We start from the raw sequence: 27,326 nt of genomic DNA, 5'->3' as shown, positions 1-27,326 counted from the left end.
ATTACCAGATTTATTCAAAAAGTAAAAGATGCAAAAGAAAAAAAAAGTAAAAGATGCTTCTCCAAACACAGTTTATCCCCAGTAACTGTCTTACTAGTGTCTGAGGCTTAAGGTGGTTTTATATTATCCCAGGAGTGTACCCGCCCTACATTCTTTGTTCTTATTAGCTGACCTTCTAGGGAGGAACAGTTATTATTGACTATTTCAGCATATTCTTCTTAAGATTTCCTTAATACTGACTGGAGATTGTGGGTTTTTTTTGTTGTTCTAACTCACTTTTTTCCCTACTTAAAATACATGGACTACCAGTCTTATTGACACTGATTCAGGTAAAGCTCATAAGGCAAGAGATCTCTGCACTGTATTATCAGGGCTGACAACTTTTGTGGAAAAGGGCTTCAATAAGACTGAGCACACCCTACCTAGCCTGCAACCTTGACAATATCCAGAAACTGTCGACAGCTTCATGACTGGATAGCACACTTGGTTCTTTCATTTCCAGTAAGCTCAGTTTTTGACTCTCTGTAACTTTTACCATCGGTCTAATAATACTCTGCAGAATCTCTCACAGTAGGGATACTTGAGGTTTTAGACATTTGCTATGATATTATCTGTTGCTCACCTGCCTGATAAACCACATGTAGTTTCTTCTGTTGCTTGGGTTGAATGTGGAGCCAGCACTCTTATTATAGGCTTCCATCTATGGAGCTCTAAACTTATACATTTGTAATAGCAATTCTTTTATTATTTAAAAAAAAAACTAACTTCTTACTAGTTAGATGCTTTCTCTGAATACATAGCCTTTCTGACAGCTTTTACAGGATTACACATTTCCATCTTCCCACACGACCTCTTGTAAAATATAGATATAAAGAAATGGCTTTCAGCTAATAAACTGTCAAATTCTGGTGCTATCACAGACCTGTTGTATTAGAATCTCCATACCTGGGGTCTAAGAATCTGTTTTTTTAAACAAATATCTCTAGGGAATTTCATGCACACCCGTTTTTTGAGAATCACTGACTTAGGTTGAGTGGTCAATCTTTTAACCTCAAGGAGCATAGGAAAAATTGAAGAAATCCTTTTTGGAGTATGACCAGGACAATAAGTTCAACTGGAATAAGGCTAAAAGATGTCCTAAAACTGCAGTTAACAAGAGAGCAGTGGCTTATTGCTAACAGCTGACTGAGACAAAATAATTTGAGTGGGAAGCAATCAGATTTATCATGAACTGTTTTATGTCTATTATAATCATTTTTTAGTTTAAGCCAAATATTTAATGAAGTACTTAAGAATTTCAAGCATGAGATACGTGTAGTCTGTGGGGAAATCAAACAGTGACAATCTTTGCCAACTGGATGTAGATAATACCTATTAATATCTCTTCTTTCAGGGAAATCCAGAAGGACATGGCCTAGCTATTATATGATCTGTATCACATATGCCATTTGGTGTAGCAGTTTAGCAAGAACTAGTGCTAACTCAGAGAAGCTGATGTAGATTGATGAATAAAACGACCCCTAAGGAAAGAGCTAGAAATGTATAAGTATGAAGAAACAGAGAAATCTTTTATTAGAATGTCAGAGAGATAAGTACCTTGGGATTTCAGCTTGTTTTGTTCAGGAACAGTGGTGACCCAGGATACTTGTTTTGCCATTAGCACAAGAGAAGCCTGCCTGCCTGCCTTCTCTCACACTTTGTTTTTAATAAAGACTCCATTGATTGGTTCCATCTTAAGCAGGATTATAGTATCATACAATGGGAAGATCATAGGAGGCCTTTAAGTATCTCTATTAATTTTAGCACTAAATAAGATAATGTGTCTCAACAGTTCAAAAGAATCCTTTCCTGGACATTAATATTCCCAGAAAGAAGCTGAAAGGAAATAAAGATTATTTCATTTCAATGTGCTGGGTACCTTAGGGCACAAAGGAGACTCAGGACTAGGGTGTAACTACTGCATTCCTACTAATTTAACATATTTACTTGGAATTACGTGGCCAGAAAAAAAAAAAAAAGACTGATTCTGTTATACACAAAAAGTTGGATCCCTCATTTTATAGAGGCTATAATCAGGAAAGGAGTGGCTCGTCTACTGGCAAATCTTAAAGCACCAAGATTAACTTCAAAGACATAAGTTTATTTAAAAGCAGTGAGGCAACCCTTTTGACTATTTTGGAAGTGCTGTCAAAGAAAATACAAGATTTTTATCCATATTCTGTTTTTATGTTTATAATAAATTATCATGTTTCTTTTTTTCTGCTATTGCAATACTTTTGCAAAGAAGAATCATATGTTAGATGATTGAGAGATTATCACTTAAAAGATTTTCTTAAATTTCAAGTGTCTGTTTTCCTTGTACTGGGAGGCAGTAAATAAGGGATAAAAAAAGCTAAAAAGATTCTCATAGGTAATTTTTCATAGTGTATGCAAAAAAGATGAAAGAAAATGGATAGAAAGAAAAAGTATATGTCATTTCATACTGATTTGATTCAAACTGCATGAAAAGATTGGGAAGAATGAATTCCTCTAGATAGTGAAAGATAACAGCAGTGTTTCTTCTGGCTGCTGACAAGCTCTTGGTTCATTTTGTAATCATGTAACTTCAAAAGAAAGAAGGGACCAAAAGCCCTTGAACTAAGACAAATTATTTGGTTATACCCAACAATATCTAATCCTAGTTTCATTTGCATTGTTCTTGGTGTCATAAGTGATTATTTTTAAATAAGTTACAGTTTTTAAAATGATTGAAACCACTTAACTCTCTCTAGGATTGGCTAAGCACACTTTTTTTTTTCCTAGTAAGAAACATACGCCAAAGCAAATAGATGCCAGTATATATTTTGTCGGTGAATGAGGGAGAAATAACTAATTCGAATCTTGTGTATTATTGCCTTCAAAAGAGTTATTTCCTGGCTTGTGTTACTGAAAAACATTTTGTACTTCGCTTATTTATCTTAATATTTGGTTTTGCTCCAACGCACATTTAACTAAAACAGTCTTTGTTAGGGTTCATCAAACAGGTTGTTTATATATTGCTTTTGCTCAAAGGATGATAATTTTGATATCAGATTGGTATATGAGACTTGAATAAGAAATTTTTAAAAATTATTCATTGGCAGAAGAATTTAACCCAGACATCATCTGTTATTAACAGAAGGCATAAACTTTATGTTTATAGATGTTATGCTTATCTTTGAGTCACATGACTAAAATAGAGTAAAATTTTGAAATTCATTTGACTCTCGGATAGTAGTGATGATAATAATGATAGATAACATTTATTGACTGCTTTTGGGTTTTAGGCGTGATACTAAGTATTTTACATACATTACCTAATTCACTTCTCACATTTTTTAAAAATTTTATTATACATTTAAACAATGTTCAAGGTCACATTTGTGGCAGATCCAAGATAGGGATACCAACTCAGGCATTTCGATTGAAATCCATTTTATAACCTTTTATACTACCCGGTTTTCGTGGTAAAATCAACTTCTGTGTCTTTATTTCATAGTTTAGGAAGCTGAGACCCAGGTGATTGGACTGACCAAGATTAACATCTAGTTTCTTAAATTGAATGGATATTATCAGTAGAAACTGAGACTCTCAACTCTTAAGTTCAGTGTGCTTTACATTACTACGGCTGCCTTTTCGGAAAACAACCTGTTGGTCCACATTGGCCATTATTATTTTCAAAACATTAAGTGCATGAAAGGATTCCTTAATGATTACTCACTATGCATAAAATTAAAATAATATTGAAAAAGCAGAACATAATGACTGATATTACCTTCCAAGAATTTAGGAATAAATTAAAGGGAATGATGTTTCTTTTATCTACTAGCATATACTTTATTTAGTTTCATATTCATTTTCTTTTCTAATTCTGTTATGTAAGAGGTATTAGAATTATTGTATGAAACAAAATACACTAATTTTTATTTTCAAATATGTTACTTGAAATGAAGAGTTATTCGTTTTATTTATATTATGCTATGCAAACTTCAAATCATCTAATTTTCTGAATAAAATTGGCTTTTAAGTCATGGTAATGCACTTTCTGATAAAGTAATATTTATGAATCATTCTTTTTGATTTTAGTTCATATGCTCTAAAAAGTGTTCAGTGGACTGGACAGATGAGGAACATTTATATTAATGGTTTTGTCGAACCATTTGTCTTCATGGAAAAAAACATATGTATCTACTATGAAAGGACATGCAAATTTTCTTGACTAGTCATCAGATCTGCAAATACATTATGGTTATAAATGCAAGTTAAATATATATTAAGGATTAAATTACCATTAGCTACTAAAATCTCTTATCAAAATTAGTAAAAATCAGAGAGGGAAAGAATATAAATGAATATATATGCTAAAGCTATAAAGGAACCATTACTTATTACTTTTATAAAGAATTTTGAAAGTACATGTATCAGTTAAATACAGAATTTTAAGAAGAGCTTAAAAATGTGAACCTTAGTTCTGTCTTAATTAAATCGTTACATGGCTTTATATGGCTGCTTAAGTGAAAGATCCTTTTCTAGGGTCAGTGCTTAAGACCTCTGGAATGCTTGTTTGTCCTTTTATGTTTGTGTTTGCTTGTATGGCTTTCAGTATTTGCCAAAAATATCTGTTACAGCTTGGTAGACAAAATATGTTCTCAAAGTTTGAATGTATAAACTCATGAGAACATAGTTTTTTGAAGTTTTTTATTTTGTTTTTGTTACACTGGATCTTCATTGCCTAAATCAGTGCCTGGTACATAATAATTGTTCAATAAAAATTATTAAATGAATTCTAGTTTATTAAATCTTCAAGTCTTTTGTAGTATCTGGTCTTTAAAATGATTTTGATAACTAAAGAAGATAGACAAAAGTTGAATGTTAGCACAGGTTCCTGAATATCATCTTTATATCATTTCAACACAATAAATTCACCTTTGACAATAAAATGAATTTCTGAATGGCATTTCAGTATGCTCATCTAATGTTTAGAAGATAAAAATTGTCTTGGAATAGAGACTTTAAAATGATTTATCCTTGATTATTTTTGATTACCATAGGTACTTAACATGACTATCTTCTTTGATTTTTAGGACAGTATTTTGAGGAATATCTTCTTATTTCTATTAAACAAGAGATATTTGAGGTTAAGTAATTTGTTCACAATAACATAACTAGCAAGTAGCAGATTAGGGATTGCCTATGAGCATTTACTGTGTACTGCCTCATATATACAAAAAGCAAACCACAAGTGTTACAGATTTGTTACGGTAAAATAAGCCTCTGAGGACCAAGTGTAGAATTTTTTAAGCTAGCTGTTTTGTTTTTTTTAAATTAGAGATATGTAGGTTCTTTGGTATTTTGAGGAAGCAGATAATAGATTGAATGATATTTTTCTCATATATTTGAGAAAGAATTGAAGGGTTCCCATAATGTAATGATAGAATCTAATTAGCTTTAACAGGATTAATCTGATAATTAGACTATAGGATAGCAGAGGGGAGAACAAAGGAGGCTATTGCAGTAATCTAAGCAAGAGATGACTACTTGGACCAGACAGTAATCTGATATAATCAATCAGGTTCCTTTGTCAGGGCCTCCTAGAAGTGGTAACAAGTGGTTGAATTTGGAATGGATTTTGAAAGTAGAGTTAACAGTCAATGATTGGTGATATGGGAAGGAGAGAAAAGACTGAGTCCAAGGTTTTGGCCTAAATAACTGGAAAAATTAAGTTGTTCTTTCTGAGATAGAAAGGGAGGCACATCATAAGTTTGTTTTGACCATTTTGAATTTTATACTTCCAAGTGCAGTCTATTAATGACTATTAGATTACAAGTGGAGGTGGATACATATCAGACCAGTACACAAGTCTAAAATGACTGCACTGGAGAAATAAATGTAGGAATCATCAGTATAGAAATGATAATTAAGGTCATGGGATTGGATGAGAACACCTAGGAAGGTTAAATATAGAGAAGAAGGTTAAGTCTATGTAGCTCTGAGTTACTCCAGAATTTAGTTAGAATGATAAGAGGGAACAGCCACAGGGCCTGAGGAAGAGGAGCCAGTAAAGTAGGAGAATCCAGAGTGGCAACCTAGAAGTCAAGTGAAGAAAATATTACGAAGAAAATATCACATGCAGCAGAATCTTCAGACTGATCAAGCAGGACTGAGATCCGACCATTGACTGGATTTGAAATGTGGAAGTCTGTTGGTAACTTTGACCAGAGAAGATTCAGTTACTTAAACCAAAAAGTTTTGAAACCACTCACCTAGAAAATGTCTGAAGTTCTTGCTTCTCTATTTTTTTAATTTTAATTTTTAGTCATTCATTTATTTATTTATTGCCTATAGCACCTGGTCTTCCTAGGTGGTCTCCCATCCAAGTACTAACCAGGCCCAACCCTGCTTAGCTTCCAAGCTTGCTTCTCTAAATTTGTGATTCTAATATAGACATACTACTCTGTAGTCACTATATAAATCTAGGCATACTGTCCAGTATTACTATATTCACATATTTTAGTCTTATAAATGTTGACTTGAATTACTTTAATGGTCAACATTTAATTACGTGATTGCCAGATAAAGCTTTTACAAAAAGTTTCACTTGATTTCTTTCTTTTTGATAAGTGGCTATAAAATGGTGGAAAAGGCACGTACCCTGGAGGTCATCAGACCTAGGTTTCAGTCCAAATTTCACCAATTACTAATTTTGCAATCTTAAGCAAATTAGTTAATTTATCTAAGTCCCAGTTTCCTCACTTGGAAGATAACATGATGATAATTTTATGTGGTTGTTAAGATACAATGGGATAATGTATATGAAGCATCCGGTCAAATGTCCAGTAAATAACAAGGTAGTATATAGAATAAGAGCTCAGGATCTGAAATTAAAGAGACTTGATTTCAAATCTCAGCATATCCTAGATGTGAAAATTGGGCAAGTATCTTCGTATCTCTAAAACCTCAGTTACCATATCTATAAAATGGCTGTAATAAAAATACCTACCTTGTAGGATTATTAGAATTAAATTAGATATTGCATATACAACTTTTAAGTGTCTTACACAAAATGAGAATAAATGGTACTGTTGTTACTAGTACTTGGTATGGTTATATTTACTATTATCCTTGCTGGTATAATTATTAGAATAATAAAACCTTTATTTCTGACTGAGGGTTTTCAAAGCTGTACTCGTCTCCATATAAGGACATTCCAATAGATAGAAGAAAACATATGTAATAGGATTCTTCAGAAGCTGTAATGTGAATGAACCAGAAATGGCTTTTAGCCAGATTGCTTGAATGCATTTAAACACACCTTTGGATGAGGCAGCTGTACTCTGAAATTACTGAAATTTTTAGATGGAAACAAAGACAGTTTAGATCAGAATAATAATAAACAGTTTTTACAGGAAAATATCAAGACATAATTAATGACAAAACAAAGAGACTTTATATACTTCAAAGACATCGTAGGAATCATCTAATTTTATTTCATTTAATAAATGAGGGAATATTGAATATTTGAGACATTTGATGACATGTCTAGGGTTAAGGCCAAGAAAGAACAGTTTTCTAACTCCTAGTTAAATACTCTGTCCACTAAAGCATACATGCTTTTACCATATGTACTGTCAAAAATAAAAGCAGAAGAAAAATTTGAGAAGGATCAAAGTGGTCCTTCTCAGATTATACAATTATTCTTCATATGTGATGTAAAATTGAGGACATTTTTATATCATAGGTGTTATTTTTTTCTCTAGAATTTTTTTAAACAGAGAACATAGAAAAGGACTTATTTAAAGCAACTGTACAGCAAGTAATTTTCATAGAGAGATTAATATTTGAAATACTATGAGGGTCAGTTTTTTTAGAAGCAAAATATCCTAACTGGAGATTTTTGTGTCATATTTTCTATAATTGACTGGTATCACCTAATACAGTTATTACTAACTATGGAAAACTGTACATTTCTCAATGAAGTAAAAACTATTTTAATAATTCTATTTTGAAAAATTCAATTAAAATGTTCTAAGGATACGAATACATTTATATAGTTACATCCTTATTTTAAAAACGTTGATAATGTGGAAAAGAGTGACTTAACATCTGATGGTTCATTTTTGATTTGTTTTAAAGGATGAAAAATCAGTACACTTAGTTGTTCTAATCTGTACCATATGCTATCAAGTACATTTTGCAGTAACTCGAAAAATCATTACATTGTGTGTATGTGTTTTCATTAGTTAAATTTACTTTGATATTAAGTTGCTTTCTACAGTTTACAATATCAACTACCACTGTTTTCATCTCTTATTTACAATTAATAATTGTTTTATGTAAAAGAATTATAAATAGCTTAATAGATTTTTCCATTTTTATCTTCATGACATAAATAAGACTACAAAATTTTAAAAAACTACTGAAAAAATTTGCTTTTCCCCAGATTGTAATTTTTGCTTCTTTGTCTTATTTTGTTTTATAGAGCTACATTCATGGAAGCAGCCAGGCTCAATTCGTGGCAGAGTCACACATTATTCTGGTACTGAGTATCCTTTAAAATATTGATGGATTGAAATAGACAAACTAAAGCGTGTGCTATCAACTTAAATTTTTTTTCTTGATAACAAATACCAAGACTGTAAGAGACATTAAAGTTTAAACTTTATTATGTGACTAATTTCCTAATTTCTATGCTACTTATTACAATATAATTTTTGTTTTTATTCTGAATCATTAACAGACTATAATTTTCTCTTTTCCTGGCTATTGAATTTCAAAGTATAGCTTCTGTTGTGCATTGATTTTCTCTGGCTAGAGTTTTTGCAGAGTTTGTATGATTTCTCTCATGAGATTTTAATGGGGAGAAAAAAGTATTTTATAGTATGTAAAGCAAGATGAAAAACATTATCTTGGTACATTATGTTTAAGGGATTAAATATTTTGATCAGTCAGAAGAGGAAGATATAGGATAGTTAGAAATCTCTTTGAAACATACCAGACTGTGTTATGAATCAGACAGATAATACAGTCTAATTTATGGTTTGGAGGTAGAAGGGTCAAGAAAAAGATATCAGGATAGGGAAGAGGTAAGGTTCAAGTGTCTAATTAAAAACAAACTGAATATAGAATGAAGTAAAGCTCTTGTTGGGTAAACAACTGTAGTTTGAGGAAACATTGATGTTTTTTTGAGTCCTCTGAATGCTTGACCTTGGAAATGGAGCTTGAAAAGTTGTAAGACTTCATTTTATATTGCAGGAGAACAAAACACTGTCTGAAACTCAGTGAGTAACACTGACAGTCTTCTTCCCCTGTATCAGTTCTCAACATTTTTATTCCTTCCACCCTTAACCACACATACTTGGGTGCGTACATGGAATTGTGCATATCTGCAGCCTATTTCTTGCTTGCATTTATTCAATTACCCATTTGCTTTATGGCTTCAAAATTAAGAAGCCACTATGATCAATATTTTTTGTTCTAGTTTGTCTTATAGATTGGAATTAGAAATACCTATATTGAGTAAACATTGTCAAACTTTGTGATCTTCATCAGTTAACTACCAGATTTCTGTGTTCAAATTTAATATGGTAAGAGATTAATACTTTCTGCATATTGGAAGAGCATTAGGTGAGAAAATGAAATATTTGCAAATGTTTATAGGAACATCTCCATATTAAAAAAGGTATAGTCAAGGCCATATTTACTCTTATAACTATATAAATGTATTTATTAAGCAAAATACATTTGCGTTAAATTACTGTAGTAGAAAAACAATATTTCTTGCAGGTAACTTTTTAGCTCTTTATATATATTTTTCTATCCTGTTTTAATCTGTGATGTAGGATTTTAGCAACATACTTTATTCAAAGTAGCTAGTTTATTAAACACATTGGGAGTCGGTAGCAAAAGGAATGAAACCTGTGTTAAGACCATCATTCCATTGTACGGCAAGAATTCTCCAAGGTTTCATTTCATGGCTCACTGACTTCAAGCTGAGATTTAGGATGCAAAGAAATTTCACAAGCAGTATTGTCTTCCATATAGATTTTTAACAGGAATACCTAAAAGAATTAGAAGTCTCTATTCTATTTACCAGTAATTATTTGCTGCTTTATTTCTTCTGTTATTTTTATTTTACAGACATCTATGAAAAAAGAAAATTTCTTGTAAAATAGTAGACTCATTTAAAAAGTTAAAAAGAAGCCCTTATGTAATAACTTCTGATTTTACTTTTCTTTGGCAGTCTACTAATTTTTAACTCACCATGTATTTTTTTTGCAATTTCTGTATTATATTCTCTTATACAAAATATATAAATAAATAAATTGTAGATAATTACTTTTTGTTTATCTGTAGAGACCATTTCTGTCTTTTGGTTTTCTCCTCCTGATTTAGTAAGCCAGATAATTAGAAGCAATTGCTATATACAAAATTTGGGGGGGCGGGAGTGGGGGAAAAACCTAAGAAAGAACAGATGGAGTTAGTTGCTTGATGTCAGAGGTTACAGATTTATATATACTAAGAATAAGATTTTTCTTCCTATTAGTACTATTTTATTTTCTCAGTGCCTTATTTAGGAAGGAAAAAAAGCACAATCCTAAGTAGGCTACAAGACAAAACTATATAAAAATAACATTATGACATTTTAATATAGAAATGTGAACTCTCAGAAGACCTTATGTAATACTTTCTATTTTCTCAGTAAAAATTTACTTTTCTTTCATTTATTTTTCATTCAGTTATATTTCGATACCTGATGCAAATAAAATATTTGCTATTTACAAGAAAGTAGACTGATAGAAAAATAATTGTAATTCAGCACGCAAATGCTATATTCAGTGCTCGGAATAAGCAAGGAAGGAAGGAGTACCGCAATACCTAGGAAAGCTGAACTGACGTTTAGCTTGGTTTTGATACAGTAATAAAAGAAGTTTCCCAGAGGGAGGATGAAGGAGGGAGAATATTCTGATAGATGGTACAACAGATACGAAAACATAAATTGAGAGAGAATATTCACAAATTGTGAAGAGGAGATTGATGAGAGGTTACTTTGGCTGGATAATGAAAATCTTCTCATGCCTTGCTAAGAAATTTGAACCTTATCCAAATTCACCTAGATACAGTCTATATGTGCCAGTGGATATAGGACACACGAGTTCTAGAATTGGCTTTACTGTCAACTATATAAACTCTGACCTGTCCCTTAATTCTCCACATCTAAGTTCTTGGATCTCAAGAAGATAACATGAGAATAAGTGTCAGTTGGAAGTAGATGTGCTCATTTAAAAGGCAAGGGTTATAGTAGCAATAGTAATAATTTAAAAATATACATATATATATATTCTAATAAAGGTCATGTTTTCTTTTCCTATGAGATAAAACATTTGTTTTCCATTTATTACGAAAGTGTGTTTTACTCCACATTAGTTTTCAATCTGTAATAGAGAAAAAAATATTTTTTTTTATTTTAATGTGTTATATCTAAAGAGAAACACATTATAGAAGAGAATTAATGATGGATGCAAGTTGAAGATAATTTTAGATTTAGATCCCTTTAAGTCTTCTATAATGTAATTTTTTTTTCAACATCTATTCTCATTTATCTTTAAATTGACAACTCTGATACTCTGTAGGAACAATAAACTTAACATCATGTGCAATTGAGAGTGGATTATAATGTAATGCAAATGTATGTTATTAGTTCATTGGTATGCCCAGTGCTTCTGGGTATTGTATATAATTTACACAAATAGCAGCTTCTGCTTTATTCAGGATCATGTCAATATTTTGACTCTTTAAGCAGTAAGATGGTAATTGACAGAGCAGCAGAGAAACTATAGAGCGTGCTCTGTAGTTGAAGTATATATTGCTACAACTGTGCAAAGTAATAGATGAACTAGATCAGGTTGTGTGTGTAGGCATAGGCATTAACAATCTCAGAACAAGTTTCAGAAACATTACAATGTATTCATTACATATATACATTTCTTACTGCAATTTAATGTTGGCACTCTTCAGTGAGGCATAGCGAAATGGCTACAGCCATCAGTTTATAGGCAGAAAAGCATGTTATTCCAGAGTTAGACATAGAACTTCTCAGATTTATAGGGGCTTCCATTAGTTATTTAGCCTTCTACCCAATGAAGTCCTGAACATCAACTCTGACATGTGATCATCTAGCTTTTTTCTGTCTAAAATTCAGTTCTCTATCTAAAAAATTTTGTTAATTTTTTCTCAAATGCTGAGTATTATATAGGCTCTTTTTAAGTCACAACTGTTCGGGTTCACTACATGGAACTTAAGCTAAATAATTCTCAATATTCAAAGGCCTTAGGTTAAAAAAGTTATCTTTAGATAAGAGGAAGGGTTAGCAAGTTTAAAGCCATTTTGGTTTAATTCCTATGTCTTATAGTCCTCAAGTTTAAAGTAGGTTTACAGCTCATTTCTTGATAAACCTTAGAAAATTCAATTTGCAGGAAACATTCTGGGGAAAAAAAAAAAAAAAAAAAAAACACCACTTATTTCCTGACCCTGCTTTCTAATAAAATATTTACCTTGAGGTTGTACACAACCTGTATCTAGTTATCTGTTTGCTTTAAAATTTCTGCTTGGGGGTCATATGTGCAAGAGTTTACTAAGCTTTGCATTTCTTTATTTTCAAGTAATAACAAAGTTAACTTTCAGATATAATAGTTTATAGTATCTTTGGTACTACTTTATATCCTCTATAGTAAGGATTGGCAAACTAGGACCTGCAGGGGCTAAATCCAGCCTATTATTTTTATAAATGAAGTTTTATTGGAACACAGCCACACCTATTTATTTATATATTGTTTGTGATTATTTTACACAACAGCAGACTTGAGTAATAACAATACACCATACAGCTTGCATAGCTGAAAATATTGACTTTCTGGCCCTTTACAGAAAAAGTGTGCAAACAACTGCCATGTAGGGTATAAATAATAGAAAACAAAACCCCACAACTTCATTACCCCAAGACAGTTATTAACTTTTTCTTTCCCTGCATTATTTGCTTTTAAAGAGATGTTTATATTGTTTATGTACATTTTATTTTCATTTGACATAATTATTTTTATGCTTAGCATAAAGGTGTTAAAATAATTATTTTGTTCTTTTACTCCTCATCATTTTCACCTATTCTTGTGATATCATCCTACTTCATTTCCTTTATGCCTTTTTGGTTTGTAACTTTCACTCACTAGCTTTGTGGCTTTGCACGTTATTCTGACCTCTCTGGGCTTCAGTTTCTTTATTTGCTATAAACTGATGATAATGAAGGATATCAGTAGTTGATAATAGGTAAGACAGTGAACAAAACAAAGTAATGTCTTTGGGGGCTAACATTATAGTGGTGAGAGAAAGACAATACCTAGATAAAAAAGATAGAATCTGAAATTTCTTTCAAATACACATTTTTCATAGAGAAAAACAAAGGATAAAAGAATTAGGTTGGTTGCTTCTCTGATATCATCTGAGCAGTTATGTGGACATCTTAGGAGAAGAGCATTTCAAGCAGGGGAAGAGCAAGTGCAAAGATTCCTAGGCAGAGGGGTTCCTATGTTGTTGGAAGAACAGCTAGGACAAAAATAAGAGTAAAAAGAGGCAGAAAAGTATAACCAGTGGGTCAGGATGTAAATCATGTACTGTCTTGAGGCTATTTTTAGGTCTTTAGATTTTACACTGCGTGACATGAAAAGCTATTAGTGTTCTGAGTAGAAGAATGACATTGCCCAACTTACTTTAAAAAGCAATATTCTTTAAGACTTAGGGGTAAGAGTTAATTTCATGAATGTGAAACAATAACCAAAATTCATAAAGGAAAAGATTAACAATTTTGCCATATGAAAATGAAAACCTTCTGCATGACAAAATAAAAAAAAATAAACTGCTACCTCAGTGTTATGGAGGTGTGAGCCATTTCTTTTTTCTTCTCTCTTTGATTTACAACTAATTGGATATCTATAACCAAACAAAAGTACCTCTGCACAGTACGACAGGACACCTGGGAGATTCATGCACCTGTGCATCAGAAAGTAAATGGATAGAACCTCAAGGGGGACTGCAGATCCAAGGAAGCTAGTGAGCCTTCCCCACCTGCACTTGCCACAATCAGAAAAAGGTAATCTGGAGAGTGCAAAACTGGGTCGACACTTACGGGAGACAGAGAATGTGTGGCTGTCCAGCCAGCCTTAATAGAGAACCAGGCAAGCCATCACTGCTGCATGGAAACAAGTTTGGAGGCAGTGGAGAGAGAGAAACATGCCTAGATGATCCCCTTGCCCAGAGCAACAGTGCCACCTACTGGGCTTTGAGGGGGACCACCGGCTACATCTTTAGCAGAAAAGGTGGAAAGCAGAAGTGGTTGAGAGGACAAATGGCCCAGCAGTGCAGGTTGCAGCTGGAGGAACCCATTTCTCTTCAGCAACTCCCTATCTCCGAGGAGAGACCCTCATGACTGGGGTGTAGGGAGAGGAAAAGGAGGGAAACCAACAAGAACATCAAAGGGCATTGAAGGAACATGTTTCCTGCTGTCTGCTCCAGGATTTTAACAGAATGTCTGCCCTGGACCTTTGAGATTCCTACTTGAGGATCCCACTACTTCCCTGAGGGTACCTCAAAGCTCTAGATGCTGGGCCCAGACATTCCTTCACTCTGCCACCAGCTTCTTTTTATGCCAGCTTTTTAAATACTTGTGCTCTCAAGGGTAGCAGCAAGAGCCAGCTCTAGTAAGAAAAAAACAAAAACTTATGCTGTAGCGCCACCTTCTGGAAAGTAAGAGAAAGGTTTCTAATTACTGAACTGTAATGGCCTACTGAATTGTAAGTCAAAGTAATTAAGAAAGGTGTGTGCTACTTCACATGTAACGGCAGAAGCACATTTCATCGATACTATGAAAAGTCACAGTAATATGATATCACAAAATGAAAATAATTCTCCAGCAACCAAACTTGAAGAAATGGAATGTTGTAATCTAACTGATACTGAATTCGAAACAGCTGTTACAAAGAAACCAACAAGCTACAAGAAAACTCAGAAAGGCAATTCAATGAACTCAGGATTGAAATTAATAAATAGAAGAAGTTCATCACTAGAGACGGAAATTATAAAAAAGAACCAAACAAATTCTGAAGCTTAAGAACTCAATGCATGAGATGAAGAATGAATTAGAAAGCATAGAAAATAGAGCACATCAGATGGAAGAGAGAATAAACAGTTTAGAGGATAAAAATTTAGAAATGACAGTTGGAAGAAGAGAACTAAGATTTTGAAAGAGTGAAAACCCCTATGAAAGCTATAACATTTTATCAGACAATCAAATGGAAGAATAATTGGCATACCAGGAGAAATAAGGGAGAAAAGGACAATTTATTTAAAGAAATAATAGCTGAGAACTTCCCAAACCTGAGGAAGGAACTAGACAAAACAAACAAAAATAAAACCTTATGAATTCCAATGTAAAAACTGTCAAACATCAATAATAATCTTAAAGGCAGACAGGGAGGAAAAGTAACCTACAGAGGAACCCCCATTAGGCTATCAGTAAATATTTGAGCAGAAACTCTTCAGACTAGGAGTAAGTGGAATGACTTATTCTAAGTATTAGAAGATAAAAATTGCCAGCCAAGACTACTTTATCCAGCAAAGTTATCCTTTAGATATGGAGACATAAAGGTTTTCCCAGACAAAAGCTGAAGGAGTTCACCGCCACTAGACTTGCCTTGCAAGAAATGCTGAAAGGAATTCTTCAAGCCGAAATGAAAAGATGCTAATTAGTGGCAAACACTCAAAATGATAGTATACAAATCTGATAAATTTGATGAACACAAAACTATATAAGAATAGTATATTAACCACTTTATAATATAAAGGTTAAAAGTAAAGAACATAAAAATAACTAAAGCTACTTTCACTTGTTAATGAATTCACAGCATAAAAGTTGGTAATTTGTGACATCAGAAATATAAAGGGGAATAGTGAAAAGGTTGAACTTTTATAGAAGAATGAAGATAGTCTTTTTCTACTGATAGAAACTTATTAGATATTGTATGTAAGCCTCATGAAAACCACAAGCAAAAATCTAGAATAGAGACAGGAAACATTAAAAAATAAAAAAAGACTGAACACATCACTATGGAAAACCACAAATTTACAAAACCACAAAAGGTAGATAGAAACAAAGGGAAAAGAATGGAGATACAAAACAACCATAAGGGAAAAGGTAAGATGGCTTACATACCAATTATCACACTTAATATAAATGGATTACTAATCAAAATTCAAAGTGGCTGGATGGATTAAAAAAAAATAGGATCTAGATTTATACTGCCTACAAGAGACTCATTTCACCTCTAAAGACACACATGGCCTAGAATGAAGAGATGGAAGAGGATATTCCAAGCAAATAAAAAACAAAAGAAAGCTGAGTTAGCCATACTTAGATCAGACAAAATAGATTTCAAGCCAAAAATGGTAATGAGACAAAGAAGGTTGCTCAGTACATCAAGAAGATATAGCAATCATAATATATATGCACTCAACATCAGGGCATTGAAATATATTAAGAATATACTAACTGATATACTAACTGATCTAATGAGAGAAATAAACAACGACACTATAAGAGTAGGGGACTTCAATACACCACTGTCAGCAATGGATAGGTCATCCAGATAGAAAACCAACAAGGAAATGTTGGAATTGATCCATCCTTCAGAATAAGTGGACCTAACAGACATACATAGAACATAACATTCAACTACAGCAGAATACACATTTTTCTCAAGTACACACAGAACGTACTCCAGGATAGATTATATGATAGAACACAAAACAAGTCTTAGCAAATTTTAAAAGACTGCAATCATACTAATTATCTTTTCTGACCACAAAGTATGACACTAGAAATCAACAGGAGGAATGCTAAAAAATCTACAAGTCAATGTGTAAAGAACACACTTCTAAACAACCAATGGATCAAAAGGAAATCAAAAGGGAAATAGAAATATCTTGAAATGATAAAAATGGGAAAACGATATATCAAACTAATGGGATGCAGCAAAGCAGTTTTGAAAGGAAAGTTATATTGATAAATACATACATTTAGAAGTTAGAAAGATCTCAAGTAAATAACCTAACTTTACACTTTTTAGGAACTACAGAAAGAACAAATTAAGCTCAAAGGTAGCAGAAGGAAGGGATTAAAAAATATCAGAACAGAAATAAATGAAATAGAAACCAGAAAAACAATAGAAAGGTCAAGGAAACTAAGAGCTGCTTCTTCAAAATGATAAAATTGACAAACCTTTAGCCTAGACTAACTTAAAAAAAGACTCAACTGATACTACAGAAATATGTAGGATCATAAGAGACTTCCCTAAACAATTACATGCCAACAAATTACATAACCTAGAAGAAATAGATACATTTCTAGAACCACACCCCAGCAAGACTGAATCAGGGATAAAAAGAAAATCTGAACAGACCAATAACGAGTAGACTTATTGAATCTGTATTGAAAAACCTCGCAGGACCAGATAGCCTTACTGGAGAGTTCTACCAAACATTTATAGAAGAATTAACACCAATCCTTTTCAAATTCTTCCAAAATTCTGAGTAAGAAATACTTTCAAACCCATTCTACTAGGCCAGCATTACTCTGATACCAAAACCATAAAAGGGCACCAAAAGAAAACTATAGACCAATATCCCTAATAAGTATAGGTGCAAAAATTCTCAACGAAATATTAGCAAACCAAACTTAAGAACACATAAAAAGGATTATACACCTTGATCAAGTGAGATTTACCCCTGGGATGCAAGGATAGCTGCACATACAAATAAATAAATATGTAACATTAATGGGGGGGGGGGGAATCACAATTATATCAATAGATGCAGAAAAAGATTTGACAAAAATATAACATCCTTTTATGATAAAAATCCTCAACAGACTATCTACACTTTAACGTAATAAAGACCATATATGAGAAACTCACAGCTAACATTATACTCAATGGAGAAAAATTGAAATCTTTTCCTCTGATTGGGAACAACACAAGGATGTCCACTCTCAGGACTCTTATTTAATATAATACCGGAAGTCCTTGTTAGAGCAATTAGGCAAGACAAAGAACTAAAAGGTATTCACATTGGAAAGGAAGAAGTAAATTTGTTGCAGTTTGCAGTTGATATGATCTTATATATAGAAAATCCCAGGCTCAACCAAAAAACTGTTGGAACTAATCAGCAATTTCAGAAAAGTTATAGGATATACCATCAACAATACAGAAATCAAGTTATATTTCTTTCAACTACTTATAAAACATCTGATGGGAAAAAAAAAGAAAGTTAGCCTATTCACAACAGCAGCAAAACCAGTAAAATACTTTGGAATAAATTTATCAAAGAAATTGAAAGATCTGTACAACAAAAAAACAAGATTTTGCTGAAAGAAATGGAAGGAAACACAAACAAATGGAAAGATATCCTGTGCTCATGAATCAGAAGAATATTGTTAAAATGCCATACTTCCCAAAGCCATCTACAGATTCAATGCAGTCCCCATCAAAATACAACAAATGCGATCTTCATAGAAATAGAAGAAATAATTGTAATATTCCATACAGAACCAACAAAGACTCCAAGTAGCCAAAGCAATCCTGAGGAAAAAATATAAAGCCAGAGGTATCACACTTCCAGATTTCAAACTATACTATGAAGCATAAAAATATTATGATACTGGCATAGAAATAGACACATAGACCAGTGGGGAAAAAAATAGTCCCAAATTAAACCCTTGAATATACGGTCAGCTAACATTTGACATGTGAGCCAAGAACAGTGTGGATAATCTCAACAAATAGTGTTGAGAAAACTGGATAAACACATGCAGAAGAATGAAACTAACTCCCTCCCCACCCCAATCTTACACTAGTCACAAAAAATTAACTCAAAATGGATCAAAAATTTAAACAACATCTAATACTATAAAACTCCTAGAATAAAACATAGAAAAGAAGGTCCTCAACATTGGTGTTGGTAACTATTTTTTTGGATATGTAACCAAAAGCAAAATTCAACAAATAAGACTATATGAAATTTAAAATCTGCATAGCAAAAGAAACAACAAAATGAAAAGGCAACCTACAGAATAGGATAAGTGGTTAATATCCAAAATATATAGAAAACTCATGCAACTCAAAAATAAAACAATTCAGTTAAAAATGGGGAAAACAAAATAGATCTTTTTTCCCCAAAGAAGACATCAAAGGCCACCAGCTACATGAAAAGATGCTCACCATCACTAATTGTCATCAAAATGCACATTAAAACCACAATGAAATATCACTTCACACCTGGTAGAATGGGTATCATTAATTAAAAAGATGACATGACAAGTCTCGGCAAAGTTATGGAGAAAAGAACCCTTGTGAACTATAGGTGGGAATGTAAATTACTGCAGCTACTACAAAAAACAGTATGAAGTGTCCCAAAAAATGAAAAATGTAACTACCACATGGTGCAACAATTTTATTTTTAATTGTTTATCGAAAGAAAGTGAAACTAATTTAAAAGCCACATGCACTCTCATGTTTATTCCAGCATTATTTACAATAGCCAAGTTACAGAGGCAACCTAAGCGTACACTGATGGATGAAGAAAATGTGATACATGCACACACCGCATAGAATTATTCACCCATGAAAAAGGAGGACATCTTGCTATTTGCAACAGCATAGGTCCACCAACGGGTAGACCTTGAGCACATCGTGTTAAGATAAGTTAGGCACAGAAGACATGTACTTTATGATATGACTTATATGTGGAATCTAAAAAAAGCCAATCTCATAGAAACAGTAAAATGGTGGTTACCAGAAGGTGGAGGTGTTGGGGGACAAGACAAGTGTTTAAGGATACAAACTTACAATGGATGCTCTCTCTATACACTCAATAGAGATCTAATGCACAGTAGGATGAATATAGACAATAATGTTGTACTATAATCAGATTTGCCGAGAGTCTAGAACTTATTCTAACCTCAAAAAGGGAAATTACATAACATAAAAGAGGTGCTAATCATCACTACAATAGCAATTATATTACAATGTATAAATGTATCAAATAAACTTATTGTATACCTTGAATTTATACAATGTTATATGTCAAATATATTCAGTTTTTTAAAAGAAAAAAAAAATAGGCTTCTATTGCATAATCATTAAAAGCAAGTGGTCTTTGCACTCATATAGCCTTGGCTTGAATTCTGGCTCTCGCACTACTTAACACCTTGTCCTAGTTATTTAACATTTGTAAGTTTCATTATTCTAATTTATAGACAATAAAACAGTATCCACTTCACAGCATTGTTATGGGGCTTAGTGAGAGAATTCATGTACAGTGCTTAGGCCAGCCGCCTGCACATAGTTGCTTCTCCTGTTTTCTTCTAGGAGTTTTATAGCATTTGATCTTATATTAAGTCTTTGATTCATTTAATTTTGTTAACTTATTTTCCCCAGAAATAGCAATTGTGCCATTTTCCCCTTGATTATATTAATGGAATTTCAGAAGGTATTTAGCAGATGGAGTCATAACTTTAGTATGTTTTATTTGTCATAGCTACATAAAACTATTTCAAAATGTCATATTTTGAATATTTGCAAAAACATATGTTGGCATAGATAAAATAATCTAAAATTCTATATGAATTTAGTAGATCGGATATGCGTATTTAAATGTGTGCATTAAAATCTGTACATAAATGTAACAAGGGTGTCGTCACCAGAGAAGGGTGGAAGGGGATCCTAGCATGCTCCTTGCTGAGGATCTGCGTCAGGCATGTCGGTCTGCTGCAAAGAACTAAGCAGGAGACATTCCCTACATGCGAACAGGTTGAATGAAACAAGCATTTAATTCTTTTTATAATTAGCAATGCCCTAAGACTGTGGACCCAAGGGAATTTATATCAGTAGATTGTCCAAAATATCTTAAGAATAATGAATCCTTAAAGTCCGCGGACGATCATACTGGTAGGACAAAACATTCATTCTCTTACATTATTCTTTCAGGCCATTACTGCATGACTGAAACTAAAGAATTTAGTAATTACCTAAATTCCAGTGGTTTTCAAACTGTATCATGGGTCTCTAGAAGTTTGAAGGGAGTACACGGTGTATAAGTGTGTTGACTTGGGTAATGGCACTGCACAGGCCTGGGAGTGGCTTTTTCTCCTGTGTACACTAGGCTTCCAACCAATATCGGTTTTCAGTTTCCACAGACAATTTTAATTGCCAATGAAATATATTCTTGTGACTATAACTAGTGCATGTCTTTATGTACAATGTCAAATATCATTATTGGTTTTAAGGGTCCATGTAATTCATATATGCTGTGAAAGTCCTGGAATTTAGAACATTTTAATTAGACCTTCAAAAACTCAAATTAAATTTTAGGTTATAAATTTAAAAAATAAAGACAGATTTAAATACATGATGAATGATAATTTTATGTTAAGAGAATAAATTGTATTTACCTCTGTGTGTATTTGTAATTCAGCTGTCTGGAACAGAACACTATGAACATTATGATCAGATCCAGAAAACTTAATAGATTTTATTTGTATCATTTCTGCTGTTTCCTTGACAACTACTATAGATGCTGCTATCACCATGGGGATGGTTCTTCTAAATGAAGCGGCAACATCCAAAGGAGATGTTGGGAAAAGACGGAGTAAGTCTCTGTTGGTATTTTTGTAATTTTGTTTTAGTCTTAAGATTCATTTAAATCAAATGGTAAATATATAAAAGTCCTTTGTAAACAGAGTTCTAAAGAAATGTTATGGTTTGAGGAAGTTTGGAGTGTGTTTTAATTCTATTTCTTGGATGTCTATGTGCAAATACTTAAAAATATATATCTTCTGAAATGGGATTGGGTGATTTTCTGCGAAACTGCACACACAGGAGAGCTGCCATTTGCCCTTGTCAGGGGTGGTCTCGCCCATCTCTGTTGAAGCTGTCGTCTCTGTGGTAATGTCCACTCTTCAGGGAGAGATGGAAAGTTCTGTGGGGAGAGTCTTAGCGATTTTATTGGCAAATGATATATCCCCTGTGTCACAAAAATCAGGTATGCATTCAAAGACTATCTCAGAGAAATGTTTGCATAGGTTTTATACACTGAAATACAATACTTGCCAGTTACTTCCTAACCTTTTATCAGCATTTTAAAAAGGAGCATATCTTGATCCTACCTTTCCCACAGGGTCTTTGTCTTTTCTAGTGATATTCCAAGATTTACAGTTCCACCAAGTTCCAGCATTATGTTTTTAAGCAAATTAACTATGATGAAACTATTCCTCTCAAGGGGTTGTAGAAAAAAAATTTTTTGTGTAACGTACACATTTTGGTAGGAAAAGCACAAACACATGGGAAAAATCTTCCCTAAGGAGCATATATTAGGAAAGTACAGAGGGCTTTAAATTCAGTATTTCCTGTCACAGACCTTTTTCTAATTAATATGAAGTCCCTATGTGATTTTATGAGTATACCTCTACAAACCTATTAAGATTTTTCTCAATAGGCTTTGCTGTGTGAACCCTTTTAAAAATTCAGTTTATGTGACAAACCTATTAAGATTTTTCTCAATAGGCTTTGCTTTGCTGTGTGAACCCTTTTAAAAACTCAATTTATGTCTGAGGAGCATAGGTGCCTGAAAAAAACTAATAATTTATCAAAAAGTTTAAAACAAAAGACATTTCTTTATGGAATATTAGGATGATATGTAAGTACATCATAGTGATTTCTAAACCTTAGGTATCATAAGTGTTGAAATGTTTTGGGTGTAATATACCATTTAGTTTACCCTCTGATTTTCCATGATGCTATCTACACACTTTTGTAAAGAAACTAAAGAAACCAATGTATTACTTTGTTCAGTTAAGCATTGTTCAGAATATCATTTTGATATATCTTTTGAATAAACAATGTGATGCTCTTGGGATTGACAAATTATGTTCATGAGGACAGTCCTTATGTGATTATATATTTATCATGTCCTGTCATACCAAAGTAAATAATAGTAAGAGATAGATATTAATTTTTTAATCTCACAATGTCCATGATATTGAGTTTATAAAATCACTACTTCCAGCTTCCCTCTTGGTAGATATTTGTGTATACATCACTTCAACCCCCGACCCACTACCAAATTATTTGTGTGTGAGTGAGAGAGGGAGGGAGAGAGGTGGAGAGGGAGGGAGGGAGAGGGAGAGGAGAAATATATTTTTAAGTTATTCTTTTTCAATTCTAGTGTGATTTTTATATTTGATATAATACAACTGCTATGATGATTATTGTCTAGGTCAGAATGCTTTTGTGTCATCATAGCATTTTCTCCTTATAAGTATGCTATCTTAGATGGGCTGTAGTGGTTCATTTAGTAATTACTAACTCCACTACTCACTCGGTTCTTTCCCCTTCCCTATATACAAGTACTTGAATTGCATTATTTTGTTCCACTGCATAGAATCAGGTAAATATATCATTTTACATGATTACATATTTTGAGCCTCATTTCCCATTGTGCATAACCAAATAAGGCTACTAAAAGCAACAAGGAGTGAAAAGAGTGTTTTTGTTTTATTCAGCTTCTGAAAAAAAATATTTTTAAATAGAGGAAAGAAAGAAGTGTTTGATAAAAATACCAGATGTGGGAAGGTATAAAGTAAAACATCGTGTAATTAAGTTAGGTTAATATGCCATATTTAGTGCCAAGTGTCTGGCATATTTGGATATTCTACAATTTTTTAAAAAGGTGTTTTTCATTTTGTGATGTTCAGCACCTTTTTTTCCTTTATTTTCTGCCAATATTCATTTGAAGTTCAACTGTATGAGTGTTGTCTGAAATGAAATGTCACAGAGGCTGCAATTGAATGCTGTTAAGCACTTACGACTTCTAACAATTTGTGCTCAAAACAGAGAAAATGATATTCCTAGAGTTGAATGAAAACTGACACAGATTTCTAGACCGTATTTTGAGAATACAATACTTTATCTACTACTTCCTGATTTCTACGACTATAATTAGGTCTCATTTATATGCTAGAAGAACGTTTAAAAATACATTTATCGTTATAGAAACATAGAGAACTGTTTAATTTTTCTTGTTTTCCTGCCTTAGTATGTTTAATCTTTTTGTATTATAATGATTTTTTAGTTTTTTAAGAATTTCCTGAACTAATAAAAGGATACGAATATAGTACAAATGTTTTAGTCTTAAGAAATATTTAGATATTTTTAAAGAGATAACTCTAATTTCTACTTATTTATAGAACAGATTTAAACAAATTTCTTAAAATATATTTTTATTTTATTTCAAACATCTACGTTTAATTGGCTCAGATTTTTAAGCATTTAAATATTATAAACATTTATATTTATTTTACTAATAATAGCAATGAATCTTTTTAAATTAAATATCTGAAAATATATATTCAGATGTATTAGCATATTTTAATTTTATATGATGTATAAATAATTACTCATCTACTTTAAAGTAAGATCTAACCATAATAAAAAAAGGGAAGGGGGAAAATAATTTTCAGGTTGCTAACATGAAATATTGAAAACATAGAGTACAGCACATTCTACTGTAACATATGCCCCTTGTTTCATTGTTAAAACAAACAATAATTCTTTGACACTATTACCTGCTCTTTAGGGGGATTTTCTCCCCCTTCGACTCTTACAGAGTCCATCTCACTCTCCAAGCTTTTATTTTTAACTTTCTGTACACAATGATGAACAATTTTAAGTAACAGGCTTTTACTGAAGCAATCTATAATTATATTTCTTTGTAAATATTTCATGGCCTGGAAAAGAATAAAATTATATTTAGCATTCTAATAGTGCAAATGTCTTTGCTAATACAGTCAATGCTTCATAACACAGGCTGATAATCTCGTTTGTTATCACATACTTTGGTTTATTATCCTCCTGGGGCATTTTAATATTTGTAGTAGGCACTCTTTAAGAAAACAACCAGAAGACTTAGTCACTTTTATTGTGTTTATACTTAAAAATAGTACATTTTCATTAAGAATATAGAAAATAATGAATACATTGTATTTTAGATTACCCGACTTGTATCTGTATGTGCCATGAACTATTAAATGTACATATACTTAATTAAGTGCATTTTAAAAATATAGGCATATGGGTTACATGCGTCTAGACTAATTGTGTTTTCTATCTCTTTCTAGTAATTTGTCTAGTGGGATTAGGCCTGGTGGTCTTCTTCTTCAGTTTTCTACTTTCAATATTTCGTTCCAAGTACCATGGCTATCCTTATAGGTAATATCATTATACTTATGTGATTGTTTATTCTATTAGTTAAAAATAAAAACTATTTAAAGTGGTTAATCTATATTTAAGGATTGATATAAAGTAGCTAACTCATTTGCCATGAGCACCTGCCATGTGTTCATCATAGATTATACAAAGAAGATAAAAGGTGTGGTAGCTGTTCTGAAGCAGAGTATAGTTTCATTTCAGGGATACCTATTTTATATATGAGTGTGTGAAGAGATTTGTATATATACATATGTGCGTACACATGTACATGTAACAAAATATATACACATATGTGCGTACACATGTACATGTAACAAAATAGGTTTTAAGTTTTGTGGAACTCATCAAAATTATTTTTTTCTTGGTTGATCTATTAAGATTTTGACTTCATTTGCAATTTTTTTCTCATATAATCTACCATTCGGCATCTAATAAAGTTTGCATCATCTTTTGATTTCTGCAAAGTTTTAGCTTTTTCAAATAAGAAAAGCCAATTTGAAAGGGAAAATTAAATGATAAAATCTCTAGTAACTAGAAGTTGTCATAATGAATATCTTGTAAGATTTTCCTCAATATACTGTGATGATTAGAGATGAGAAAATGCTGAAAATTCATTCTGAGACTACATTATTATGCTAAAGCACAATTGGTACGCCAGATTATACTTGGCCATTTTATGAATTAGGCATAGGTTCACTTCTTGAGCATATTCCTTCTTCATCTTCTTTTAAGGGAATAAATGTTCCACTTTCTCTTTCTCTGGGAAATCCTAATAGCTCATCCTTCTCTATGATGAAGTAAACTCATCCTTCTCTATGATGAAGTAAAGGCCCTATATTTCCTTTCTCAGAGATTTTGAAGACTCTTTCTGCTGAGTTAATATAAGCAGTAATATGTTGATAGAAAATAAAATCTCATCATACTTTATATCTTTTCCACATGTGAACTATGCAGTTATTTAAGAGAATTTTTCTACATGGATGATGGCAACAATATATGGCTTTATATGGGGGACAAAACTAATCCTACAACAAGGAGATCTGATTATGGGCTTATAATGGAAGAATAAGACTCTTCAACCCTGACTCTCTCTTTTCGTATTTGTATTTTTTTTTTTTTTAATCCAGGATGTCAAAAAACACTAAAAAAATTAATTCACTTCAATCTACAAGCACTTACAATATGTCAAAAAAAGATATCTATTTTTATAAAAGGTATATTATAGTAAGAGATGTTGTGAGATTCTTAAACCTTATGTAGTTGACAGTCAGGAAATGGAGAACGGTAAAGAGAAAATTATAGCTTTTCTTGTATATCAGAACACGTAATCATACCATAATATCATTTCCTATCTAGATTGTTCTCTGACATAGCAATATAATGAGTAGGGAAAATAGAGAAAATTAGTTTTTTTAGTTTCATTGAATAATGTTACATTTGACAGCACTATTTTTGTGATAATATGAAGAGTTTTCAAGTTTGTACTTACTTTTCCAAGGAGTAGTTGTCATTCAGTATAATACTTTTCCAGTACTCTAGTTCTTTACCAGGAGCGGCCATATAAATCAGCCAGGGAGCTTTTCAAAATATATATTCTAGGCCTCACCTTAAATATACTTACTAATCATTTTTGAACCAGAGTACATGCTTATTTTATTTATCAATGTGGCATTGAACTTCCTTACTGTGTAGCCAGCCCACTGCCTTGTCAAGGCCCCCACCAGGCTAAACGAGGAATGGGCTTGCCATCAGCTGGCCTCATGGAGCTGGAATGTAAATGAAATCTTTTATAAGTCAGAGATGGAAGCAATGTCCAAGAATGATTTGTGACTGAAATTTGATGTAGTAAGATGAAAACCCTGAGGATCTGCCAAGAAACAGAAATGAACAGAGCCTAGCAAAGGAGCTTGGGAAACCAATCGTGCTGAAAGAGTGGGATGTGGC

The 27,326-nt window shown here is 32.5% G+C and overlaps 1 protein-coding gene across 3 annotated transcripts in view; it reads left to right on the top strand.

The window, feature by feature from the left end:
- Positions 1-27,326, top strand: part of TUSC3 (tumor suppressor candidate 3) — a 158,159-nt gene that overhangs the window by 116,216 nt on the left and 14,617 nt on the right. For 2 of the 3 annotated variants that reach the window (XM_006916428.3, XM_025049884.1), the window contains exons 7-9: positions 8,498-8,561; positions 21,691-21,765; positions 25,292-25,382. In XM_006916428.3, coding sequence (XP_006916490.1) covers positions 8,498-8,561; positions 21,691-21,765; positions 25,292-25,382 — 230 coding nt within the window. The remainder of the gene's footprint in view (positions 1-8,497; positions 8,562-21,690; positions 21,766-25,291; positions 25,383-27,326) is intronic. The other variant, XM_006916429.3, reaches the window with a different exon arrangement.

The sequence above is a fragment of the Pteropus alecto genome, unplaced genomic scaffold (assembly GCF_000325575.1).
Source record: "Pteropus alecto unplaced genomic scaffold, ASM32557v1 scaffold24, whole genome shotgun sequence".
NCBI classification, from domain to species: domain Eukaryota; kingdom Metazoa; phylum Chordata; class Mammalia; order Chiroptera; family Pteropodidae; genus Pteropus; species Pteropus alecto.
Note: the sequence above shows the minus strand (reverse complement) of the source record. Positions and strands in the feature narration are given on the sequence as shown.